General features: G+C 34.4%; 1 protein-coding gene, 1 non-coding gene and 1 pseudogene across 2 annotated transcripts in view; all 3 read right to left on the bottom strand.

The window, feature by feature from the left end:
- The window catches only part of COL24A1 (collagen type XXIV alpha 1 chain), a 365,386-nt gene that overhangs the window by 270,925 nt on the left and 67,557 nt on the right, over nucleotides 1-26,904 (bottom strand). Inside the window, exons 9-12 of the mRNA XM_058303231.2 lie at nucleotides 24,505-24,558; nucleotides 23,352-23,396; nucleotides 20,410-20,463; nucleotides 17,516-17,560 (exon numbers count right to left, since the gene is read on the bottom strand). Of these exons, the coding sequence (XP_058159214.1) occupies nucleotides 17,516-17,560; nucleotides 20,410-20,463; nucleotides 23,352-23,396; nucleotides 24,505-24,558 (198 nt within the window). The remainder of the gene's footprint in view (nucleotides 1-17,515; nucleotides 17,561-20,409; nucleotides 20,464-23,351; nucleotides 23,397-24,504; nucleotides 24,559-26,904) is intronic.
- On the bottom strand, nucleotides 4,006-6,398 carry LOC139439556 (bone morphogenetic protein receptor type-1A-like; annotated as a pseudogene).
- Nucleotides 20,168-20,272, bottom strand: LOC111761252 (U6 spliceosomal RNA). The gene has a single exon (XR_002794665.1). It is a non-coding gene; the product is annotated as a U6 spliceosomal RNA (small nuclear RNA).

Raw genomic sequence — 26,904 nt, 5'->3', positions numbered from 1 at the left:
TCATTTAATTAAATTCAACAAATAGTCTATTTACTCTGAGATGATATCTCGCTTCTGATATTGATTTGAGATAAGCCATTTCAACAGATTAACAAAGAAATAAAAGTCAAATTCTACCTTTATACTTTTTAAGAATACTTATTTTAAGGAATCTTTTCCTCTATCTCAAAAAGAGTGCAACAGGTATTAATGATTTTTTTAAGGTAGATCAAGGTTGTAGGGTAACTTAACATACTAACTTCTGCTAGGATGATTAACTGTAATTCCTTTTAATCTTTCTGCATGATTTTATGACAAAAACCATGACCCATCATAGGAATTACTTTATCACAATCCAGATAAACTGAAGAATGATCTCAACTCTTTCTACGCTATTCCTAATAGTTCAGTACTGACTATACATTTCATCTCCCTAAAAAAACTAGGAGGTCCTTGAAGATGGAGTCTATGTCTTTATCTTTTCACTTCCCCTTTCTGGCCAGCACAAGATTCAAAACACTCTGTAAAACTTTATATAGGATTTATATATATATATATATATAATGCAATAAACTTGAGTTTCTTATTATGCAAATGAAGGATGCATTTTCCGGCTCTTTAAAAATGCAATTACCATAATTAATATCATTTTTTCTAAACAATAAAGTCAAAACAAAAACCTTTAAATCTAATAGCTTAACCAGTTAAAATCTGTCTATATCGGTAATTGGTTCCAAGAAAAAAAGCCAAAGGTATATAACAATCTAACTGAGAACTGTGTATGAATATATAAAGAATAGTTTCATTCAGGCCCACCCCTAACATTTGCAGGGCCCTAGGCAAGAATACAAATAGAGGTCAAAATACCATATATTTATAAATATTTAAATGTGATAAATCAAGATAAACTATTAAATAAAATATGTATCCAACTATCTTGACAGATATACTTCATAATGACAAAAATGAAAAATATTTGTAAAACTATGGTTCTTAAATAAATGAGAGTTAGAGAAAAATGAAAGACAAATGAATTTAATTATTTTTGTGTATGTCTGGAAGTCTGATGATTGTCCAGCCAGTGACATCTGAATAAATAATAAAAGATATATAAACAATTGAGTTTGTTTTTAGGATTAAATAAGATAAATGTGCTTAGACAGGGTTTTTTAGAGTAATACTTTCATAATTTGTTAAGCTACATTTTGCCTATTATCTTATTTTTTTAGTTGAAATAAAGTTTTAAAAAATATTTGTCAAATAAATAAAAAATAAAACCATATATATGTAATTCATAAATTATTATTTATTGATTTCATAAAATTTAATTTTCTTGCTGTCATTTCAGAAAAATCAACAACGATATAATAAAGTTTTCACATAATTTGTGCTCTACTGATAATAATGCCAGATTAGGCAAACTTTGACTCACTACAGTTTGTGGTATTTTCATTGATATCAATTTGGAGAAACTATGGTCTGCAGAGAAAGTAATAACTGAAATTGAAAAAAAAATTCTTAAAGCAATAATTAGATTCAGAAAAGAAATGTGAATCTTGTATATTATATAAAAACATTATAATGGGGGCACATCATATAAACCATATCACTAAAATATTTTAAAGCAATTTTAATTTCACCACATAAATTTCTATCACTTATGACGTTTATTGTCTTTTTTTCTATAAAATATGTAGCATTTTACTGAATAACATCTATACAAGTATAGATGCAGATACTGGATAACTGATTTTTTTGTGCATGACTCTTCATTTTCTTTATAAGTTATGGAACAGAAATAAAACCAAAAATCTAAAATGATTTAGATGTCTTAATACATATTTGACAGTTGCTGATATATTTATATAAGCTCTGAAATATAAATTTCCAATTAGAAGTTACTTTCATAAGGGAAAATTGAGATGATATCAAATTGAGATGAAAGTTTTTGCCTTTTTATTTTAAGAAAACAAAATTGTGGACTTGATATACTACCCTGAATGCATTAATTCTGAAAATTCATATGTCATTCTACTTTATGACATTTTCTTTCTGATGTTCTTTTTATTTTTTTCCCTTTAAGGATGGGCTATGATGTGTACATGAGCTGGTTTCTATAGTCTGAATGTATGTACATATATAAAATATGGTTGTAAAGGAACAGGAGTTTTACAAATAAAGCACGTTACACACAAAATATAAATAACTTCCCCTTTAAACATTACTGAGAATAAAGAATACAGAACATGACTACGGGCACTTACATTACTATCAAATGCAATAATTCAATTAAGAAGTGCTTTCTTTAGAAAGTTCATGGCATTAGAAGTTCCAACTTTGGATTGGATGCTTTTCATAAGATAAAAATCATAATCACCACTCCTTTCCCTAAAAAAGATGGTGGAAAAAGGAAAACAAAGTCCAAATTTATGGACATTTTAAACTTCTTTTGGCCTTTATATCAACTCTTACATTAAAAAATAAAGTTGGTGGGTGTAGCAGTTTGATATGGTTATGAATTCCAAACATAGATATTGCAGTGTGTTTGTAATCTGGTCTGTACCTGGGCATGATTAAGGTATGATTAGGGCTTTTAATGTTGGAGTTTTGATGTTGGAGTTTGATGCTGAAGCTGGAACCCCAGGGAGAGAGACAGAGCCATTCACCTGAGAGTCTACAGCTGACCTTGTGGAGAAACAGAGGAGCTGAGCCCAGAGGAACTCAGGAAGCCTGAACCCTCACAGACATCGGCAGCCATCTTGCTCCAACACATGAAAATAGACTTTGGTGAGGGAAGTAACTTATGCTTTACGGCCTGGTATCTTTTAGCTCCTACCCCAAATAAATACCCTTTATTTTATTATTTTTTTAAAGATTTATTTATTTCTCTCCCCTCCCCTCCCCCACCCCGGTTGTCTGTTCTCTGTATCTATTTGCTGTGTCTTCTTTGTCCACTTCTGTTGTTGTCAGCGGCACAGGAATCTGTGTTTCTTTTTGTTGAGTCATCTTCTTGTGTCATCTTGTGTCAGCTCTCCATGTGTGCGGCACCATTCCTGGGCAGGCTGCACTTTCTTTCACGCTAGGCAGCTCTCCTTACGGGGCGCACTCCTTGCGTGTGGGGCTCCCCTACGTGGGGAACACCCCTGCATGGCACGGCACTCCTTGTGTGCATCGGCACTGTGCATGGGCCAGCTCCACACGGGTCAAGGAGGCCCAGGGTTTGAACCGTGGACCTCCCATGAGGTAGAGAGATGCCCTAACCACTGGGCCAAGTCTGCCACCTAAATACCCTTTGTAATAGCCAGCAGATTTCTGGTATTTTGCATCAGCACCCCTTTGGAGGACTAACAGAATAGGGAAGCGGATCTTACCTGCAAGGTAAATTGCTCTTAAGTGACTGGCAAATCTTACTCAGATATTACATTTTTAAAGCACAAAAGCACCAGCCACCAATATCTTCCCATGCATTCATAAATTATTTTCTTCTAAATTTAAATGGCAGCAGAGGAATCCTGGTGTACACGTGTGCACACACCCCCACACACATACCACTATCAAGGCATAACAAACTTTCATAAACTAAACAGTATTCCCAAAACAGATCATAATCTATAAACTGTTTTACAAAGGTAGAATACAGACAGATTACATTTTCTCAGGCAGGAGGCAAAGTATGTATTTCTGCATCTCTGCTGAATTCATTTATCTCCTCAAGGCTTTCACAGAAAGCACCATTTTATGAACAGGAAATTCAGTACCCAGAGTTTAACTGGAGACTTAGTAATCAGGGTTGAAGTCTTGACGCAATTCATAAAAATACAATTTTTCTAAAAAAGGCATCCAAAACCACATATAAAATAAAGCTGCCCATATATGAAGAATTAAGTGTTCATAAGTTCTAGAGTATTGAAATGTTTAGTAGTAGCAGCCTGTGAAGGTGTAGTGAGGAAAGAGTCTGAGAATCAAGTTAACATCCTTAATTCAATTTAATTCCACCCATTCCTTGGATGAAACAGTTCTTGCTGTCTAGAATTTCTCCTTGTGATTTACTGTCAAATCTACATCTTGGGATTCAAACATCTTAGCAAGTGTTTTCTTGTTTCTCAATGCTGTAAGTCTGGAGGGTGGATTGTGGGCTCAGAATTCTGACATTAGATTCAAAACTGCTCGGAGACATTCATACTGTTCCATCGGTCAGACACAATTGGCCACAAACATTTGATGCACACAATCTCATGTATATCTTTGTATGAAGGATCACTGGGTACCATGTTGTACTATGGCAGTTGGTACTCTTCCACTATCCTTCCTGTGATACGACAAGCCACTTCCCAAATGATCAGGCTAATAAAGCTATGGATGTCAGCCATTATACAGAGCTGGAAATGGTTTTTATTCAGGCTTTAATCTAGCACTTCTGGAGCCATGTAGTGTTTGGTACCAACCCTGGTATTCAAGGGTACATCAACTTCATTTGTATCACTGTTGAATTTAACAGCAAGGCCCAGGTCAGCAATACAACTTCCATTTTTCTTGATGAGGATGTTTTTGCTCTTTAGGTCTCAATGAGCAATTGCCAGCTTTCCCAGGGTGCCATAAATTTCTGTGTGAAGATGGCACAGACAACAGGCAGCTGAATAAGCCAATTTGAGCAGGGCAGTGTAGTACATTTCAGGAAATCATAGAGAGATCCATTTTCATGGTAATCAGTAATCAAATAAGGAACCTGTGCCTTTAATGTCTGCGTTATTACACCAAGGATATTCTTGTGATGCCTAAGCATAGTTTGATAGGTTTCAGTTTCTCTAAACCAGCTGTTAGATTGTAACTTACTGACCCTGAGCTCAAGCTATGTTTCCAAATGCAGAATGTACCATTCTGTTCCCTGCTCTTTTCAGACCCCTACCGAACCACAGAACATTCTCTACCCCAACAATAAGGCAGTCTTCAAAAAGTCACTCCCTACCCCGACAAAAGCAAGCATGATAATTTCTACCCCATATCTTCATGCCCCTCTCAAACTCCACCCAACTCCACCAGTTCAAAAGGTACTCCCATCTCAGTGAGGCAGGCTGAAGTCTCTCTTCAGACCCCTGCCATGAGGGCAGGCTGAGGTTTCCCTACAGATCCCTGCCATGCTGGTGACCTAATAAACTCCTGTCTGAATCTTGATCTGTCTCCGAGCCTTACTGAACCGGAATCTAACACCAATTATCTTCTTCAGTGGTTAAAAAAACACTTTGATGGCCACTTTTTCACACCATTTACACATCCACACTTCTCCCTCCATATCAGCCTTCACCAACTTGCTGACCTATCTGAATCTGTTTGGCAATAGTTTGCTGAAGCAATAAAAGTAGTCCAGACCCACTACCAGAACTTTGTGACTGGTCAATAAGGTCTTTCAATGATTCTCCAACTGGAATAAATGTTTCATCCTCTTCCAAACCATAATTATAATGTCTACTTGAGATACTCTTAAAATAATGCTTGTAACAAAAGCAGCTGGAGAAGATGACCATGGCAATTATGCAGACTGTGACAGAAATGAGCCAAACCAGCCATCAAATGCTGTCATCAAAAAAATGGACCTATTGGGAAGTGGATGTGGCTCAAGCAATTGGGCTCCTGTCTACCATATGGGAGGTCCAGGGTTTGATTCCCAGGGCCTCCTGGTAAAGGCAAGCTAGCCCATGAGGTGAGCTGGCCCATGCAGAAGTGCTGGCCTGCACAGGAGTGCTGGCCCAAGCAGCAAGCTGGCACAGCAAGATGACACAACAGAAAGAGACACAGAGGAGAGACAGCAGACGTAGGGAGCTAAGGTGATGCAAGAGATTGAGCACCTCTCTCCCACTCTGGAAGGTCCCAGGATCCGTTCTTGGTACCTCCTAAAGAGAAGACAAGTAGACACATAAGAATGAACAACAAATGGATATAGAAAGCAGACAACGGGGGGCAGAGGGGAATAAACAAATAAATCTTTAAAAAAAAAATGGACCTATAACAAGAAGGGACATTGTAGGCTATAAATACTGGTTACACAAATTGGTCCGACAACATTCTACTGCCCTTCATGGCTGAGCTTTTGGTGAATCCTTGCACTGTAAAATCAGATTCTTCATATTTCATATATCCTGAAGCCATTACGGTTTCTCCCTGGTAATCTTCTTCTATGATGGCAAAGCAAAGCCCAGTAGTTATGCATATGTTATTAATAGCATCATCTAGGCAATGACCTGAGCAGCAGCACTTTAGAAAGGGCAAGGCATCCACTGGTGCTAAGGTTACTCTATTTTCTGACTTTTTCTTGTCAGAGACTGATTTCATCCCTGTACCATGAAGCATACTGTCTAGATTCTGCCCTTCAACATGAACAGATAGGCTCCAAATAATTTGATATAAATATATGGCTGAGTCATTGTTCAATTTTTAATGTTTCCTATACACTGTCATTATTGGTCCTGCTATTTCACTAATTTAAATGACATTTATTCAATGAGAATTTCTTGTAAAAGGCCACAATCACTTGACAAGGACTCCAACTTTACAGCTTTCTTCTGACGCCTCAAAGATGTAGGTAACATTATAGTTTCAATTTTCTCCAAACAGCTTTGACCCATGCTTCCACTTCACAAATTCCAAGGCAGTATTAAACTGATGCATATTTTCATAAATGGGACAAGTGAATTCAGACTAGTCACATTTCAAGGCAGGCCTGTGCCTGTTCATTGTCTCTTAAAGTAATATCAAGTGCCAGATAGTATGTTTTCAATTCTACTTCTTTGGACGTTTACACTGCTGGGATATTACAGAGAAAACCAAAACAAACAGTAAATTGTTCAAATTTTTCTTTGGTTGAGACTATTCCAAAAATAGTCTCTAAAAATTATAATCAAAGTGTTAATTTTTTTGTATATTTCAAATGCAGATGTTTCAATTTAGAAAAACCATCTTTTGCTTATTTTTAAAAATATTTCAATCCTTTAAAATATATAATAGCAAAATTAGAGATCTGATTTCTTTCCTCACTTTACTAAACCATTAAACTAAGCATTTGATTTTTGGTTTTTTAGTCTAGATAGAGATGATTTGTTTTTATTATTTTTTATACTTCTTACATATTGGGCATTGTATCACCAATTCTCAAAATAATTTATACTAATTCTAGAAATACTCTCTTGTTTTCAGAAATATTGTACAGTTAATGTCATATCAAAAGTATTATTATATTTGGTTATACATATCATATATTTTAAGAACATCATGCCAATGTTATATATTGAATATATCATCAATTTTTTGCTGTTCATTCAGTAATTTTACTAGTGTTTGCTTGTTAAATGCAAGTGAGGTTCTGTATTCTTTTCACCCTGAACCTAAAAGTTTCCAGTAACATATCTTCACTACCAAAAAATAACCACAGAGATTGGCTGTGAAATATGGAATGTTCTTGACAAAATACTTGATCTTTGAAATTAGACCACAGAAGACAGTTTCTAACGTTTCTTTCTGTTAGAATTTGTTGTAAAATGAAATACTATATTTTCTGTCATATTCACCTAAAAGAAAATATTAATCATTAATTTGAACCAAATTGTGCTTCTTAGCAATATCCTTATACTCTTAGAGGCCATTATGGTCATTGTAGCAGTTTGATATTTTTTATGCATTCCAAAAATAGATTTTGGACTATGTTTATGAACTGATCTGTTCTTCTGGGCGTATTACATTGCATTGGATTTAGAGGCTTCATTTTTACTTGATTAAGTTACAATTAAGGCTTTGATTGGGCCATGTCAGTAGGACAGTGAGTCCCCATCCCCCTGGAGTTAAGAGTTTTTAATGCTGGAACCCCAGGAAGTAAATACACAGAGAAGCTGATACGTGAGCAAAGAGAGAGGGCTCAATTAGGCACAGCAGAGGCCCCAGGAAGAGACAAGCTATTTGCCTGACAGGTTACAGCTGGCCGTGTGGAGAGAGCAGAGCAGCTGAGCCCAGAGAGAAATGAGCCCTGGGAGAGAGACAAGATTTGTCCCAGCCTGCGGACCCACCCAGCTGGGGCCACAGAGCCTTGGGCGGAGGAGGAAGACTGAACCCTCGCATACATCACCTGCCATCTTGCATCAACACGTGGTAACAGACTTTGGGTGAGAAAGTACCTCTTATGGTACCTTGAGTTGGACTCTTTAGGGCCTTGTGACTGTAAGCTTCTACCCCAAATAAATACCCTTTACAAATGCCAGCAGATTTCTGGTACTTTAGATTAGCACCTTTTGGGCTGACTAATACAGTCACTTTTCAGGATTATCATCCAATAAACACAGGAAAGTTGTAGCCTTTCTTGAGGAATGTGCCCATCTCATGAATGTAATTTTCTTTATTTTCTAATGGGCATGCAAGAGTTACACTATGTAACTTTGCATTGTCTTGTGCATAATTTTTTTTTCATTTTCATTGTTTCGATCCATTACAAAACTTGATTTCATAAAGAATAGGAAGTTTTAGAGATTTCATCTTATCTCTTCAAGTTGTAAACAATTTTCTTGATCATTTCCACTGTTTGATCAGTATGATAGATAGACTGTCAGGTAATCTCTCCTATGATTCCCACCTCCTGCTCTTCACACTTTTGTTGTAATCCTCTCCCTGAGTGTGGATGGGACCTATGACTGGCCTCTAACAGAATATAGAAAAGGTGATAGGATGTCACTCCTGTGGTTATTTTATATTATAGAAGACTCTGTCTTTGCAAACTGGAGCTAGAGACTCTTTGTGAGCTTGATAAAGTAAGTGACTGGGTTGGAGAAGCCCATGTGGCAAGCAACTGTGGGTGGCCTCTAGGAACCCACAGTTCCTATTAACCCACCCTTAATACCTAAGGGTGGCCTTTAGCCTCCTGTCAACAAAAAGTCAGGGCCCTGACATCCTTCGACCTCAGGGAAATGAATTCTGCCAAGAATGAGCTTGGAAGTAAATTCTTCCCTATTTGAGCCTCTAGATAAAACAGCCCAGCTGATAGTTTAGTTGCAGCCTTAGGATCCTGAACAGAGGATCCAGTTAAGCTGTATCTAGACTCCTGATCCATGAAAACTCTGAGATAATAAATGGGTATAGTTTTAAGCCACTAACTTTGGACTAATTTGTTATGCAGAAATAGAAAACTAATAAAATCAGTAATAAACCTTTTTTAAATAAAGAAAAGTCCTATTTGTGAGAAATGCTAAATAAGTCTATCCATATTATTTTTACTTTTCAAAAATTTAAGGACCTCTTTAAAATTTTTCTATTGCTTTCTATTTTCTATTGCAAATTATAATTATATCAAAATTGGTTAATTAATTTTTTATATTTTAAAATTTGATACAATCTTAAATATTTTTAAAGTTTTATCATTTTAACATTTCAGGTCCATCTAGTTGCCAATGTAAATGTTTGTATCATGCTTCATGAATTTTGTGTCTATACCTATATAAAAATAAATTTAAGAGTAATATGAATTTTTAATAGTGCAAAACATTTCTCAGTTTCCAGGTGCAACTGTTGCAAATGTCACCATAATAATTCTACCAATTCTACCATTTCTGAAACCACAAATCAGAAAATACAGGAAAATGAGAAAATGAAAGTTCTGTATTACCAGGAAAATTCATCCTGCAAGATGTTATTGTCTTCATGCTGAAAGGAGAATAGACAAGTTAATCTTACCTAAGTGCTTTCCCTGCCTGCTCAAATCTTCCTTCCCTCCTTTCCCTAATATTAAGCAGTTCCTGTCTTCAATGTTGGCAATGGTACCTCCTCCAAATCTTTCTGGCATTCATACATGAGGAGATAGGCAATAAGTGTGAAGAATTTCTCTGAAGCCTGAATATTATTAAATTGTGGTAGCCAATCTCAAAGATGGTCCCAGTGATCCTTGCCTCCTGATATTCATGCCCTTGTGTAGTTCCCTTCCATGTTGAATCATAGCTGGCCTATGTAACCAATAAAACACAGAGGTGACAGTGTCTAATTTCTGAGGCAAGGTCATAAAAGATATCACAACTTTCACCGTGTTCCTGGAACACTGACTCCGGGAGAAGCCAATATCTATGTCATGAGGACCCACAAGCAGGCCTGTGGCAAGGTCCCCATGGGGAGGAAATGAGGCCTCTGACCAACAACTAGCAACAACTTGGGACCTTAAAAACAGATCCTCCAGCCCTAGTCAAGGCTTCAGATGACTGTCTTGGCCAAAATCCTGACTGTGAAAAAATCTTAGCTTGAATCACTCAACTAAACAAACCTCAAATTCCAAGCCCACAGAAATTTTGAGAAATGCTACCTATTGATATTTAAACCACTAACTTTGGAGTACACATAGTCACAAGAGTGGATGGATGTCTAGGGTTACAGGTCATTCTATGCCAGTGCTAAGTGCTAGATCCTGAGGGACAGGTACACTCCTGGATTTTTAAATAAATTTACTGTATTTGTGATGTGCAGGCCCTCCAAATTACAGGGCCCAGAGCAAGACTCCCTCTTGCTTGGGTTTAAGGGTAGTACTCTTGTCAAATGTGGTAGTTATCAAACATTAAGACCAAAAGAATAATTCTAGACTTGCTATGACTGAATGTATATATGGATATATATTAATATTTTAGATCACTCATAGATGCAATACTTGGTAGCATATCTAAATATCTTCACAGTATGGAAAACTCCTTGTTTAAGAGTCTAGTAAAAGTATTTGTTTCCCTAAGTCTACAAAGAAAATGGAAAAGCAATGAATATAAATATAATTACAAAAATCTGAGGCTCAAAATAACCATAGAATACTAATGACTACATTTATAGAATTTTAAAATTTTAAAGCAATGCTAAGTTCTGTTGAAGACTAAAGCTAACTATGAATATAATTTATCCTTACTAGAGTAGGGTTTAGAAACAACATAATCAATCTAAAATAGATACAAATAAAAATCATGTAAGTTACATACATTAAACAGACATCTCTGATGATAGAAATTTTTTTTGGTTGACCAGCCAACTTTATTTTTTTTCCTTTTTTTAAAAATGTTACATTAAAAAAATATAAGAGGTTCCCATATACCCTCCAGCCCCCCTCGCCCCACTGCTTCCACATCAACAACCCCCACCACCACTGTGGCACACTATTGTACTTGGTGAACACACCCTGGAGCACCGCCATACCACACTGATAACAGTCCACATTGTAGTTTACACTTTCCCCCAGTCCACCCAGTGGGTTATGGCAGGATATATAATGTCCAGCATCTATCCCTACAACATCATTCAGTACAACTCCAAGTCCTGAAAATGCCCCCACATCACTTCTCTCCTTCCCTCTCCCTGACTCCAGCAACTACCATGGCCACTTTCTCCACATCAATGCTACAATTTCTTCCATTACTAGTCACAATAGTTCCACAGTAGAATATCAGTAAGTCCACTCTAATCCATATTTTATTCTTCCATCCATGATGATAGAAATTTATTCAAGTTTCTCCCAGACTAAACAATGAAAAGAGAAGATCAGGCTGACTAAGCAACGAAAGGAGAAGATTAGAAACATTAAAATTAACCCTAGAAGTTACAGCAGTATATCCTACACATGACTACATATTACCAAGAAATCTTGATTAATATTTAATTCTTTAAAATAAAACTAGATCACTGCAGGAAAAGGCTGGAGTATGAAGTACTCTGTACTTCTCTATCTCTGTACAATTTTTCTAACGGCTATGATAATTTGATTCTCATTTCAAGAGTCAAACCTGTCCTGACAGTTGAGACTAATTTTAAACTTAGGTAGAAATTTAAGGAGTTCTTCTCCTTCTCAGAGACTTGGCATCAAATAACCTAGTTATGATTTGGGTTTTAGTTCTCACTATCAAGTTCCTGCCTTGTTCTTAAAGCCTGGTTAACAGCTTGTGTCCAAGAACCAGTTTGGTGCCCTACATCATGGTCTCTCTCAACAGTAAGGGCCCTCCCTACCTTATTCTTGCCAATTTCCCTTACAGAGTATTTAGTCCTTGAACCCAAGCCAGTCTAGCTGCCATATTTGCACTTACATTCCTGATTTGGATAACCAACAAGGTTCTCTGAACTTTCCTTTACATTATTCACCCTGAAAATATTGTATGTCTGAATTTCCACCTGTTGGTGTCATTCACAGCTCTGTAAAATCATGCTCTCCCTAGATTTTCCCAAATGATCAGCTGCAGTTCACTTGTGTCCCTCTTTTTTTTTTTTAAAGATTTATTTATTTATTTAATCCCCCCCCCCCCCCCCCCGTTGTCTGTTCTCTGTGTCTATTTGCTGCGTCTTGTTTCTTTGTCCGCTTCTGTTGTCAGCGGCACGGGAAGTGTAGGCGGTGCCATTCCTGGGCAGGCTGCACTTTCTTTCATGCTGGGCGGCTCTCCTTACGGGTGCACTCCTTGCGTGTGGGGCTCCCCTGCGTGGCAGGGTACTCCTTGCACGCATCAGCACTGCGCATGGGCCAGCTCCACACGGGTCAAGGAGGCCCGGGATTTGAACCGCGGACCTCCCATGTGGTAGACGGACACCCTAACCACTGGGCCAAGTCCGTTTCCCACACTTGTGTCCCTCTTTTCATGCCTGACCTGATCCTATGGATGAGTTTAATTCAAAGACTTGGCCTCCTCCATACATCTTGTCACACTTTATTAGATACATATATGTAATACTGACTGTGTGCAATAAAGTAGAATTCAGAAAGTATATTTTTCCTTAAAGAGGCAGAAACACTTAAAAATTAATGAAAACTTATATGCTCTAGTGACAGTAATACTTTATGATCAAATTAACTATAACTTTTTTTCCTGATACAAAGAAAAAACTGTCTTCAAATTCTCCATAAAATGTGTATATCTGAGATACTACAGGGCAATACATATTTAAGATTGTCTTGGGCCAAGGATAGACACTAACAACAGATTGTCAAAACAGAAGGATTTTATATTTTGAAATTCTACCAAATGGAATTAAAAGCCAAAGTCAGTTTGCTTTAAACAGACTCTTCTAACAAAAAAATGTTTGAGGAGGAGACCTCCTTTATATAGTTAAAAAAGTAAACATTTCTCAAGCCCAGGTGCCTTAAGGGAGTTATTTTGACCATCATTCTGAAGTTTATGATATTTAATTTCAGTCAAAGAAATTTGAGCACAGTTTTGTTCTTTGTTAAATTTTAAATGAAATATAATTTGATCATTTATAACCTATTCTTATCAGGTCTGAAAAAACTCCTTGAAAACCCTGCATATTTTGACGACAATTTTATAGGTGTTGTTGAGAGTAAACCCTTTCAGTTTTATCTTTATCTTCAACTCCAGCAAGTTCACTCTGGAATAAATTCTTTAGGCCCTGGGTCTCTGGAGCCATATAAATGTGCTGACCAATTTAGTAAAAGAAAGACCACTGATTAAACCAATCTGAGAGCCTTGTAAAAGGCTTATTAAAGTAACAAGAGACTTTCCTGACTGGTACTATAGAAAGAAATTTGGAAACTTTGCACTGAAAAAGAAGCTACTTGGAATTAGGCAAAATATAATAAAATTTGAGTCACTAAACACATACACCCCCTGCCTCCCTATTTTTTTTTAAACAGCATTCTTCTCTTCTACTATAAATCAGTGGATGGTTTTTGTGCTTCTAAAGAATTGACTCATTTCAGATATGTTCCAAGAAATTTCTCAAATTAAGATAGTAAAGCATATAAAATAGAACAGTAGTGTTTAAAGGGGCTCTCACCAATAAAGATTGTCTACCACCTTGTTATTAGCTGAGCTCTCTGGAGAATTAGCTTTAGTTGAAATATAGTCTCCAAAGATAGAGAGCAGAAGAATGGGTTAAATGGGCTCTTGGGCTTCCCCATCTTCAAAGTTCTTATTGAGTTCACCTACTGCCCCACTAATATTGATTATCAATAAAGATTTTGATCCAATTATGACATGTTGGGAGTATAAGCATGAAGGGGCAGGAAAAGCAAGAACTACAATGTCCAAAAGCATGAGTAAATGCATAAATTAACAAATACATAACAATGATTACATAAGGGCTTTTAAAAAGTTGTAGTGATTAGTACCTTATGCTAAGATCCTGAAATCAAGTACAGCTAATTACACAAAGAAGATAAATCATCTCAAATGGCAACAACCTAAAACCAAGGAACAAATGAATTTTCATACTCTTTGATCCTAAAATATTCCAAATTCCTAACAAAAACTGTTCTCCTACTTCAAACTGATGGTCCTGGTTGGGGGAAAAATATTACAAATATCAACTCAGTCTGTAAACACTGAATGAGCACAATGTTTTATTTGGGAAAAATGAGTTTTCAGGGAAATAAGATATAAATAGAAATAAATTTTAACACAAACTTTAAATTTGAAAGCACTAGTACAAGGTTAAATAATAATATATTGTATATTCAATATACAAAATTACATACTATTTTTAAATGTGTCCATTTTCAATAGCATTCATATAGTATTTATTCTGTCTAGGAGAAGATACCTCTTACCTATAAGGCTATAATTTAATTTAAAAAAAAAGAAATCACTAAGTATGTTCATTCATAACAACCTAATTCCACGGTTAGTGCTTATTTAGTGAAATAAGTGATGATTTGGCCAGTAGTTTGAGCATGTGATTTATAATAACATCTTCCCAAATCTAAGCTTAGCAATATTACTAACTCATGGGACAATCTGGACAAAACTTTTACTGCTCTACATTTCTGTGTTATATGAACATATGATATGATGTCAATAAATACACATTTTAGTATTTTTGTAAATTATTCATATGAAACATAGAAGTTTAGTACACAACTGAGAAATTTAAATTGGCAGTCCAAAGAAGCATATCTTGATTAATACTAGAAGGACCTAAACCTTTTCACTTTTATTCTATTTTGACAGAGAGCTTTATTATCACACATAATGCAAAAAGTGAAATAATTTATTTTATTGTTAATTTCTGGCCTTTATTTCAGATAATTGAAAATCTAAGTATAAATATTACACAAAACACATAGAGTTCCTTTTCTGTCTTAGAAGAGTTACTATTGTTCTATAAATTATAGATAGTAATTATTTTTTAAAAACTGAACCTTATGTATGTTCCTATTAAAAACTGAACCATATTCTATGTTCCTAAGACTGAGTACTTCTATCTGCCTAAAATTTATGGAAAGACTCATTTAAAACACAGAAACATTAATTAAAAATAACACTATTATTGAATTACATGGCAGTGATAAGTAAAACAAAGTAATCTTCTAATATACAATAATAGTAAAAGAAATACAATAATAGTAAACGAAATAATATGGGATTCTACACAGCAGTACTGTAATGAAGCATCAGCCCACACTTCTAAACAGTTCTTAAATCAGCACAAAAAAATAAGTTATAGTCTAACATTTGCCTTACTAAAAATTTCTTAGAAACTACCACTTTCAGATTTCAGCAGTTTAGTTCTTACTCTCTATTTGAATGTCTACTTCAAACAAGAAATAGTATACATAATTTACATAATCTAATAAATTACCAAGATAAAATGGCCATATTCACATTCTAAACACCTAATCTTTTATGCATCAAAGACAGCAGATATATTTTTCAACGATCTTTTCCTTTTTCTCATACTTTAATAGTAATAAATGTCCATTCTTCTCACAGAATTTTAATCATCTAAATTGAAATACAAGTATCCTATTATATTGCAATAAAACAAAGTGCCCAGTAATCATTGGATTCACTATTTTTCCACAGTCCTCTTAAACTCCCACTAGAAATCCATAGCATCCTATTGGATACTTTTATAATTCCCTATGGGGTTAAAAAATCTAAACTCATTGAGAAATTTCCATGTATAATTTAATAATTCATTATGGAGTAAGAAACCTGCAATTATCTACATATTGCCAAGATCAAGCTAATATGTGTATAAGACCAGACATATTAACAAATTAATTTGGTGGCTGCCTAAATGATGTATCACAGTGACCTTGAGAAAATTCTCTACTTGCTCACTAGCTTCTCCCTAAAATTCCATCTCAGATTAGTTATTTTGCCTTAAGATTTTGTACATTCAAAAGATAACCACAATGAATAAAGTAATACTTTAAGCATTGGAAGTAATTTACATATTAACATAAATGATTTTATTAGCTCCTTTACTAACAGGATACTGTGATAAGAGAAGAATAGGAAAAATATGAAGATACAGCCTGGAGAGGTCAAAATAAAGAAAACTTCACCCACTTTTTGAATTTGAGAAGGTCCAGATCTGTATATTTAGATTAGAAATTTGAAGAATGTAATAGATACTTGTGTTGGGATTTGTTTAAGAGGGCTAAAACTAAAGAAACAGCATACCAATATTTTTGAAGTATAATAGAATCTAAATGACATGGCATATAAAATATTTGGCATCATGTTTAAGAATCAAAAATTTGTAACGATGGTAATGATGGCGATAAATTCTGTTGTCATAATTGTTATAAGATTAGATGTAAAGCTCAATATAAATACCAGAAACCAATAAAATGTTTGGCTTATTTTTCATTTCTTGACCTAGCTTGAAAAGATAACTTGATGCATTAAAATCTTTAAAATGAAACTTTCGGGGAGTAGATATAGCTCAAGTGGTTGAGTGCTTGCTTTCCATGTATGAGATCCTGGGTTCATTCCAGGGGGAAGAGAGGGAGAGGGAGAGGGGGAGAAGGGGAGAAGGGGAGAGAGATTTATTGTAGAAAAAGTCTCATGCAACAATGGAGATTGGCAAGTCTGAATTTACTGGGCAGGCCACAAGTTGGGAGCTCCCATGAAGGTTTCGATAAATTCCCCAGGAAAAGATGGCTAGCTGAAGTGGAGAGAGAAATTTTTTGTTCTGACTGCTGAAATCATTAGTACTTCCCTTAGTTTCTTCACCTGATTGTGTGATACTTCTCTCATTGCTGAAGGTCATCTTCTTTCCCTCTCTCCCTCTCTCTCTCCGATGTCTAATTAGCTTTTCTAACTCAGTCAGGATAACCTGAGGATGCTTCTTTATACCATCGGTTTTTTGTTTGCTAAATAATGGGGTAATACATGATGTGAAAATTTCCTTCCATTTCCAATTATTTTATTTGCTTTCCTTGATTTTTTTTTAATCTGAAAATATTGGAAACTGTAGCAAACTAGTCTCTGAGCTAAAACTTGAAGCAGGCATTTTTAAAACCATTAGAACATGATGTTTTAAATTGTTAGCTGATTTCTGTAACATCTTAACTCCTTGGCAAGGGATTAAGGTTTATTCCATATTAAATGGATTAGGACTATTAGATTGAGAGTTATTTTTAAGTACTAAATTTTCCTTTAACTCAGGTGATGATTTGCTATATTTCTGAATAGGATGAATTAAGGATGGAAACAACAAAAATACATTAATATTGTAATAGGTGAGAAATAAACACATAGGTAGATTATACTGCTATAAACTGAATATCAAGAAACAAGAATTGAGTTACCAGTCTTCCCTTAAGACCCTTCTTTCCACGCATCCCAGGAATGCCCTAGAATACAGAAAAGTCAAACATAAATATTTGTTGAATGAACGAATCAGATGCTATAAATCTTTTTTCCCTCAAAATTAAGTAATGAAGTATGCCAAAGAGAGAAGGAAATTGTTCTATACACAAGTCTGACATTCAGGAAAGCTTCATTTTTAATTTAACTGAAATTGAAAATATGGTTGCTTATCTGTGGCCCCCTCCCTTCTTCATAACAAAATCCTCCTTTTATTCAGGAATCCAGCCATCCCCAAAGTGGGGATCATGACATTCCTCTGGTGACAGTTATTTGTCCAAAGATAGGCACACAACCAAATCTGGTACAAACAGCAACAGGACAATCTTACTCTCCATTCCTAAGCGACACTGCTTTTTGCTTCTCTCTCTCTCTTTCTCTCTTGACATAAAGAAACCCTTAGGCTTCCACTGGCAATCCTGCAATCATATGGGAAACTAGCCTTTCAAACAAGGCAAAGCCAACGCTGAGATAGGCAAAGCAGAGAAGGATCTTGACATGACTGAGCTCAAGATTATACTGCACCCAGATCGCACTTACCTTAATGAATTCTGCCACACAAGAAGCAGTGGTGCATGGTACTTAAGCACCCAGGTTTTGGAGTCAGAATAACTGTGTTCACATCCTGCCTCTGCTTTTACTACCTGTGATATAGTCTTAGACAAGCACTTTCTCTGAGTGTACCTCACTTTTAAAAAAAATCTATAATGAGAATATTACCTTCCTCATTGAGTTTTGTGAGGATAAAGTATTATAGTTAATTCATATAAAGTGCTTTGTATGGTGCATTGTGAGTATAACCATTCAATACATCGTTTTTTATCATCATTTTTAGAAATTTTCTTATTTCTAAGTCAGTTTGAGTTGTGGTTTTCTGTTACTTGCATTCCAAATCATTCTAATTGATATAATCATTTTGAGACTTATAATCACTTACAAATCTTAGAGTCTCAGAAATCTGTCAGAACCATGTAGCCTGAGATTGATAACATGTATCAGGTATATTAGAAGACATCATTGGTTGAAGCAATCCATTCACTTTCAAGTCAACAGTGTTTGATAAATATTCATCCATTGTCTCAGATTATCAGAAAAGGTGAGCAAGAGGACTCAATGCATTTGGACCTTTTGCATCTTTACTTACTAAAGCTAACATTTTAAAATAACAATAGAATAATTATTTTCTCAAACTTTAGTAGGTTCAATAAATGTAGGCAGGAAAACTAAGAATAGCACAGGAAGAATTATATAAGCATTTTCATATAAATATGCACATGTACTTCCAGAAAGGTCTATTTCATTTGTTTTCATAAGTGATTAAAATTATTTTATTTTATGCTTTTCTGAATTTAAATGTTTCATGACATAACAATGAAACCCAGTTAGCTACATAATTTGTGATTTGAAATGAGAAATTTCAATATAGCTAAATAATATTAGGACAGGTGCCATGAAAAGTACAATATTTAGAAATAGTTTTATATTTATGTGTTTAGACAATATGAGAGTTTTCATATAGACAGGTTAAAATTATTAAGTGTATTACAGGCAGTGTACCCATTCAGTGCCAACAGTGGGTTTAAATAGTTAAATCCAAGAGGACAATAAGGACATAAAAATTTAGTTTATTTATGAAATCATTTATCAGAAATAAGTTTATTCCAAAAAGTCAGGAAAGGGTTGCATCATGAATACAGTAATTAACAATCTACTAGATGTAACCCTTTGGGTCAACAGCAAACAGGTCAATTCTTAGCTCAGATTTTTTTTTATATTGAAAGAAATTTCATATTCACCAAGGAAACATTATCATCTTATCTCACCAAAGAAAACTGGAATTTTTGATTGTCATTATAGCACAAACTCTGAATATTTCTTCTCTGCAGGGGCATTCACATGTAATTACAAAATATATGAATTTAATTCACTCATCCAAAAAAACTATATATTTGTAAAACTCATTTAGCAAAGAATAATCTGGTTAATTTTCATTTGTAAAAATCAGTTTTGTAGAAGTGAAAAGTTTGACCTGAATTGCATTCCTATAATGGTAGAGTTGAAAGCTAAATTCTGAACATGATTCTTTAATTTCATGACAATATATTATTAAATTCTATCTGTTCAATTAATATTAACAGTATAAATGAAGAAATATAAATAGAATTCACTGGACTGCTTATGGCAGTGAAAACTTGATATGATAGTTAGAATGCCAAAAATCGATAAATCATCTTGATTAAAACCAGTTTGCAAAGATTCTATCTTTATTCTCAAGTACCCACATTTATGAACACCTATCTTTCATTATCAAATTAAACAAAAAAATCTTCTAAGGCTTAATTCTTTACTGCATATTGCATTGCAAAGACAAGAACTATCATGAGACAAAAAAGTTTAAACTCAGATTAATGAATTACAAAATTTTTAATATTTAAATATTTACATTTTTTCAAATCTGAATTAAAAATATAATACCTAACCATTATATATTTATTTCTCATTTTTTAAATAATAAAATTCAGTAAAATTCAAGAATGTATTTCTGGCAGGTGATTTTTCTTTTTTGTTAATTATCTTTTTTTAAACATATACATAAAAATATGGAATGCTTCACAAATTTGCGTGTCATCTTTACGCAGGGGTCATGCTACTCTTCTTTGTATAGTTCCAATATTAGTACATGAGCTGCCGAAGCAAGCAGGTGATTTTTCTTAAACTTGGCTTCCCTCACTCAATGATATAATCTGCCTGCCTCCTACTGACATCCGAGCTTATGACCATGTTGTATATTATCTTAAATATAGTCAAATAATATATTTGAAGGAAATGGACTTACTCTTTCTCCTTCGGGTCCCAGTTGTCCTGCTTCTCCAGGAGAGCCAATGAAACCCTTAAAGCAAGCATACCATCATTGCATTATTTAATTTAAAATCTATCCCATAATTAATTCCAAAAAGGGGTATTTAAAAATTTATTCATGGGAATATGAAATTATAAAAATTTAAAGTGTGCATAAGAAAACCTTCCTCTCACTTTATTGCTCTTCTTCCAGAAGTTACAGATAATCTTTTCATTAAAAATAAATTAAGGAATGTAACTTAAGACATGGTGGCTAATAAAAATCAATAAGACCAAATCCTTTTCTTCACTGAACTTTAGAGAGGGCAGAAAATATATGTATGCCATTAATTCTATAAGGCAGAACAGAGGAATCAAAAGAATATAGGCAGTTCAAAAGAGGAAGAGATTCATTCCAATGTGGCAGGAGGTAAATGCAATTAAAGAAGGCTTCAAAAGTCTTAAAGCAAGACTGTCACTTGAGTTAGACTTTAGAAATTAGGTAAAATCTTGGTAAATAGAGGCTGGTGAAACAACGCTCCAAAAAGAGAATTGTAAGTAAGCAAGCAGAGATGAAAGAAGAAGAGAGAGAAAGAGGGTGAGAGTTAGTTAGTTAGTTCAGGGACTGCTTGTAAATGGTGACTGATTGTGTTTTTTTAATATAAAATGATTTAGAGAAGACCAAAATCCCATCCTATGTGTCATGATGATGGGAACGAGTGTTGTTGGGGGGGGGGAGAGGGGGGGTGGGGGGGGTTGAATGGGACCTCACATATATATTTTTAATGTAATATTATTACAAAGTCAATAAAAAATTAAAAAATTTAAAAAAAAAAAAAAAAAAAAATCCCATCCTGTCCTCATGAAGATTACAATATGGTCTGAGAAACATATCAATAACAATCAATAGGTACATATCAATAACAATGAAAGGCACTTTATCCTAAAATACTTTAGTTATAGCTCATCTGTGGCAAATAATAACCTGCTTCATCAGTTTAACAGATAATGTATCATATAATCTTGGGGCTAGATCAAGGAAAGCCTTAAAGTTCAAGCTAAGAATTTTAGACAAATGGAAGATATTGATATTGGAGGACCCTGGTGGTACCCTGAAATTAAGTTGTACTTCTCAAATATTAATCTGTTGATAGGATACAGAATACATCAGAGATAGGAGACACTGAATATAGGAAAACCAGTTAGAAGACTATTTCAGTGGTCCACGTTTGAAGTAATATAGGTCTGGCTCATTGATTTGACAAACATTATTTTAGTGCTCGATGTGTGCCAAGTACTGGGATTAAAAAGATGAATATTGAAAACCAATGCGCTCAAGAAGTTCATGGTTTATTGGGAAAGGGTCATACAAATGAATAATTGTATGCCACATAATAATCGTCATAACAGAAAAACAAGATGCAACAGGAACAATGGAATCAGAATGATCAACTTTGCCTAGAGGAAAGAATTAGGGAAATTTTACAGAGGAAGCAAAGTTTGTGCTAATCCTTGAGGTAAAAGAAAGGTATCCCAGGTAAGGCTAACAAAGACTAGCAATCATTTAATCAATCTATATAAATAAAATCATATAGCACTTTCAAAGAATTGTAAGTAGCTCTGTATGGTTGGCAGGCAATAGGTAGGGTTGGAAAGAATGGTAGAGGCCAGATGGTGAGTCTTTTATGCTATGATAGAAAGTTTGGAATTTACACTGTGAGCTATTAAAAATATAATCAAATTTGCAGTTTAGACAATTCACTGGGTCAACAGGTCTTGATATCTATCTTGAAGGACTGAGACAAAGATGACTCTAAGGTTTATAGTTACATTGAGAGATAAGTAATAACCACTGCAGAAATATGGAAATCAAATAGAAAGCTTAGGTTAGATGAAAAAGGATGAGTTTTTGTTAGTTGTTTTGAGTGTTTGCCGCTGATGAAGCATTTAAATGTAATTAGCTTAGCAGAGAAATGGAGATGTGGGGCTCACAGAGTTCCAAGACAAAGATTTGAAGGTGACGTAGGAATTAGATCTTATAAATAGACTACAGCACTGAGGGAGAAAGAAAAAGAAAAGTATCAGTGAGTCAGATAGAGGTTTGAAATGGGAGGAAAAAAGAATTTTATGGATAGAGAAAAAAGCCAAGGTTTAAAAGAATTTAAAGATATCAAGATACCATTTTGACAGAGCTGTTAATAAAGACTACTTGTTATGAATCAGAGCATTTCAGAGTAAATGCTTCTATGATAATATACATTAAGAAAGAATTCAGGCACTGAAAAAGGTAATGTCACAAGAATGATTCTAGGTTGCCTGGAATGAGAAACTCGGAAGGGACTTACTTCCTGAGAGTGAAAGTTAGTTGGGAGCTGCCATAGTAAAAGGAGCACTTTTCTGTGACAAAGCATACTACAAAACATGAACAGCACAGCAATTTCTTTTACTCCCTTTATGGTGAAAATTAGCTAAAAATTCCTTTATTGGTTTTGAAGTACAGTAAGAGGTTCTTGACGTAAGATTATTTTCTTCATGGCAGATATTTAGGTACTCCACATAGTTTTCATATAATGAAATTGTCTCAGTCTTGAACTAATGTGAATTTCTTTGCCTCTTCATATTTTTTAAATGATTACTTTCTAGGTCTGCATATGTTCATATTAAATAATACCATAAATATTTATAGAGTGTCTTCTAACATGCCATACTTTATGCTAGACGTTGGAAATTAATCAAAATGAATAATGTAAAACCTACTAGGAGAAGACTGCTTTCTGTAGGCATAAAAAATGAAATTAACTCTTAAACAAGTGGTTGCTTCTTTTAAGGATAAACCTCCACTAAAATCTAAAACTCCTAAGTGAAAATGATAAGCATTTTCTATATTACATTGTATGTTCATGCAAACATGCTTAATAAAATGATAAAATGCTTACTTACTCTTCTACCTTTAGAACCTGGATTACCTTCTGGTCCAGCTAAGCCCTAGTTTGAACAAAGGATATCACCATCACCATCTTGTTAACAGATTAATAAGAAGACTATATAAAGAGATATTAATTTCACAACTTTAAAAATCAGACTCCATATACCTAATGAATACACAAGAATTTTAAATTTCAGACTTGAAAGAGGCATTGAATATAATCTATATACAAATATACTTTAGATAGCTAAATAATGTAAATTAACATACACTGTCAGATATGAAATGTATTTTTTCATTAAATTATTTCACATTAGGAAACTACCTACATTCTTTATAAACACTTTTAATTAATTTATTCTAAAATATATTTCCTTGACTTTCCAAAAATTGAAAAAATACTTTAACTTTAGATGAATGTCCATATGTTTAAGCAATTATATTTTGTATTATTCATATAACATATACAATCGTTTGATGGTAAGACCCTAATATTCAATATCTCCAGGTATTTTTAAGGGCCTGAAAACAGAATTTTGTTAACAAATTATATTTTGGAGTTTTTATTCCTCTCCTTCTTGAGAATAAAAATGATGTCATAAATGTAGTTTTCTAGTATGCCAGAAAAATAATTAATTTCAGAAATAAGTAATCAATTCATAAAAATATGAGAAAGTAAAATTTGCTCTATATTAGTCTACCTGATATAGTAAGAGTAAGAAAGACTTTAGTCAGATAAAAGTATTTAGTAGTGGTACACGTAGCACTATCATCTGTTCCCCAAGTTTTTATAACTGTGTTATTAAAATGACAATTACTATAGAGAATCTTAACTCTTATTATTACTTCATTTTAGAAAGTAGCAGTTTTATAAAATTAGCAGCAGGACTGTTTTAAGTTTGTATTAGACCCTAGGGCACTGTAATTTTAATGACTCCACTGTATATCATACAAACATGATTAAAAACCCCACTCCTATTTTAAATAAAACTTTTGTGGTAATATTTTTGAAACAATTTTTACAATTTTGACTTTGAGATTATTTAGCTTTGAGTATTCATTATTTAATAAAAATAAACCAATTTGCTAATTGAACGTTAATTTTCAAAAATCAGGACATAAATGAAGAGGGATATGAAACCAGAAGTGCAAATATAGTTACTGCACCTGCCTGCCAGGGAAACCAGGTGAACCAATATTACCAGCAAATCCTGGAATTCCCTGAAATGAAGAAATAGAATAAATAATACAATAAACAATATACCGAAGCCAAAGAGCCAAGGAAAAACACCCCGGTGCATTCACAGTACTCAAATTTGGAAAGAATGGTCTCCCCATGCAAATACTAAATCCTATACATTGCTTATCTGATTGATATCTTATTTAAAGTGAAAATGGGCCAAAATTGCTAAATAAAAGTAAATAAAACTGTTATATTAGGGTCCGAGATGAGGCACTGATATTACTAATGGTAAATCTAAGACAGAATAGTTCAGTGCTACATAACTAAAGAACACATTTATTCTAGAGGAAGAAATGGTTCATTTCTTAATAACCAGTATCTTTTTGGATTGAATTCCTTCTTGTGTGTCTCAGTCATCCTGCAATATTTCTTAACTGTCTGAACACAAGCCCCAAAGGACTACAGCAGCAGTGAAACTTCAAAACCAACCTCTTATTTTTTGCTAAGACAAGCATATTCTTACAAAAATTTGGATTAAGTAAATGATTATTAAGGGATAAATACCTTTATCATGACATGAGTCTATCTGAAAATTCACGTAGTAGCTTTGGATGGTAAACACATTTAGAACTGAAAACTTTGTATTCTTGATTTAAAACAAGATCTGTTCAAGGAAGACTGACAGAGACGAATATATAAGAAAGGAAATTTGCTACAGAACTAGATGAAAGAGTGAGTTTATTATACCTCCAATTTTTTTTTACTTTTTTTCTTTCATTGATACATTATCAAGTCATTCACTCATTCATCAGTTTATTCAGAGTTTATTAAATAATTCTTGAACGAAAGGAATGCCAGAAGGATGTGTGTCAAGCTACCTTTATTTAACCTCAAATGGTGACAGCAATGTTAAAGTTTTATAGATTCCTTATTAAGAGTAAAATTCATCTCCTGTGTGTTGTTTGTAAAAGAGATAGAAAAAGACACTAGGACTTTGCCCCTCTGTTCTGAAGTAGATGGACAAGGGTTACCTCTAAAGTGCTTTAAGTATAGAAACACTAGAACTCCTAAAAATTTGGAAAATCTAGAGAAAGAATGGACCAAGGAAAAGACAAACGGATGATCAGAGTTTAAAGTTTCTGCCCTCCCCTTCTATTAGACACGTAGGCTCTAATATATCTTTCTCTCCACTTTTCGCAGAACCCATCTTTTATTTTTGTTCTTTCTTATTTCTCTCCCTCTTCTCTCCCACCCTCCCCCTACTCCAACAATTATCATTTAGTGAGCACTTTGTATGTATCAACCATTATGTCAAGTACTTCATGTCTACTCTTCATCTGAGATAGACACTATTTTCCTCATTCAACATTTGAAGGAAGACAAAAGAGGTTATGAAACTTGCAGTGCCACGGTGAGTGCAGCATATAGCCTGGGATATGAACCTAGACAATCTGACAACAAAGTTACGTCCCATATATAAGAAACAATTTATATATGAGAGTGTGAATAAACAGTGGCCTTCTGAAGATTAAAGGATAAAGAAATTCTTATGTATATGTGGGATATTACAACCTATGACTTTTATAAACCATATTTATGCACTAAATATCTTATTAATACTATACATTAAATACATTTTATTCCTATAACAATTATTGAGCACTTATCATGTGCCAGGCATTATTTAAGTATTTTATATGAATTACCTTATTTAATCCACTCAACAATCATAACATTTAGGTATCATTATTCCTGTTTCACAGGAGAAAAAAATGAGAAAAAAGGTTTTATGTAACCTACACAGGGTCATTCAGCTAGTAAGTAGGAAGCCAGGATTTAAATTAGCAAGTTTAAATGCACAGACCATTCAAGGCTGCCTCCTTCTCATGGATTTGAAGAGCAAATGACTCCCAAAAGCACTGGAGTGAAAGCCCTCTAAATATGAAAATTCCTCCAGCCTATTTTCACCTGACTTTTCTATTCCCATTTGTGGTGGTTTGAAGCTATATGTACCCCAGAAAAACATGTTCTTAAATTTAACCATTTCTATAGGTGTAAACCCTTTGTTAAGTAGGACCTTTTGATGAGGCTACTTCAGTTAAGGTGTGTCCCACCTCAATCAAGATGCATCTTAATCCTATTACTGGAGTCCTTTATAAGCACAGTGAAATTTAAACAGACTGAGAAAAAGCCACAGGAGGCAAGAAGCTGAACCTGAAGAGAAGGGAGAGACCAGGAGATGCTGCCATGAGTCTTGCCATGTGATGAGCTAAGAACTTTAGGCTCACCACCAGCCGCCAGCCCCGGAATGCCGCAGTCTCCCGGGAGAAAGCATCGCCTTGATAATGCCTTGATTTGGACATTCTTTAGCCTTAAAATTGTAA

Source organism: Dasypus novemcinctus, chromosome 9 (genome assembly GCF_030445035.2).
Source record: "Dasypus novemcinctus isolate mDasNov1 chromosome 9, mDasNov1.1.hap2, whole genome shotgun sequence".
In the NCBI taxonomy this organism is placed as follows: Eukaryota; Metazoa; Chordata; class Mammalia; order Cingulata; family Dasypodidae; genus Dasypus; species Dasypus novemcinctus.
The sequence above is the reverse complement of the archived record's forward strand: the minus strand, read 5'-3'. Positions and strand labels throughout refer to the sequence as shown.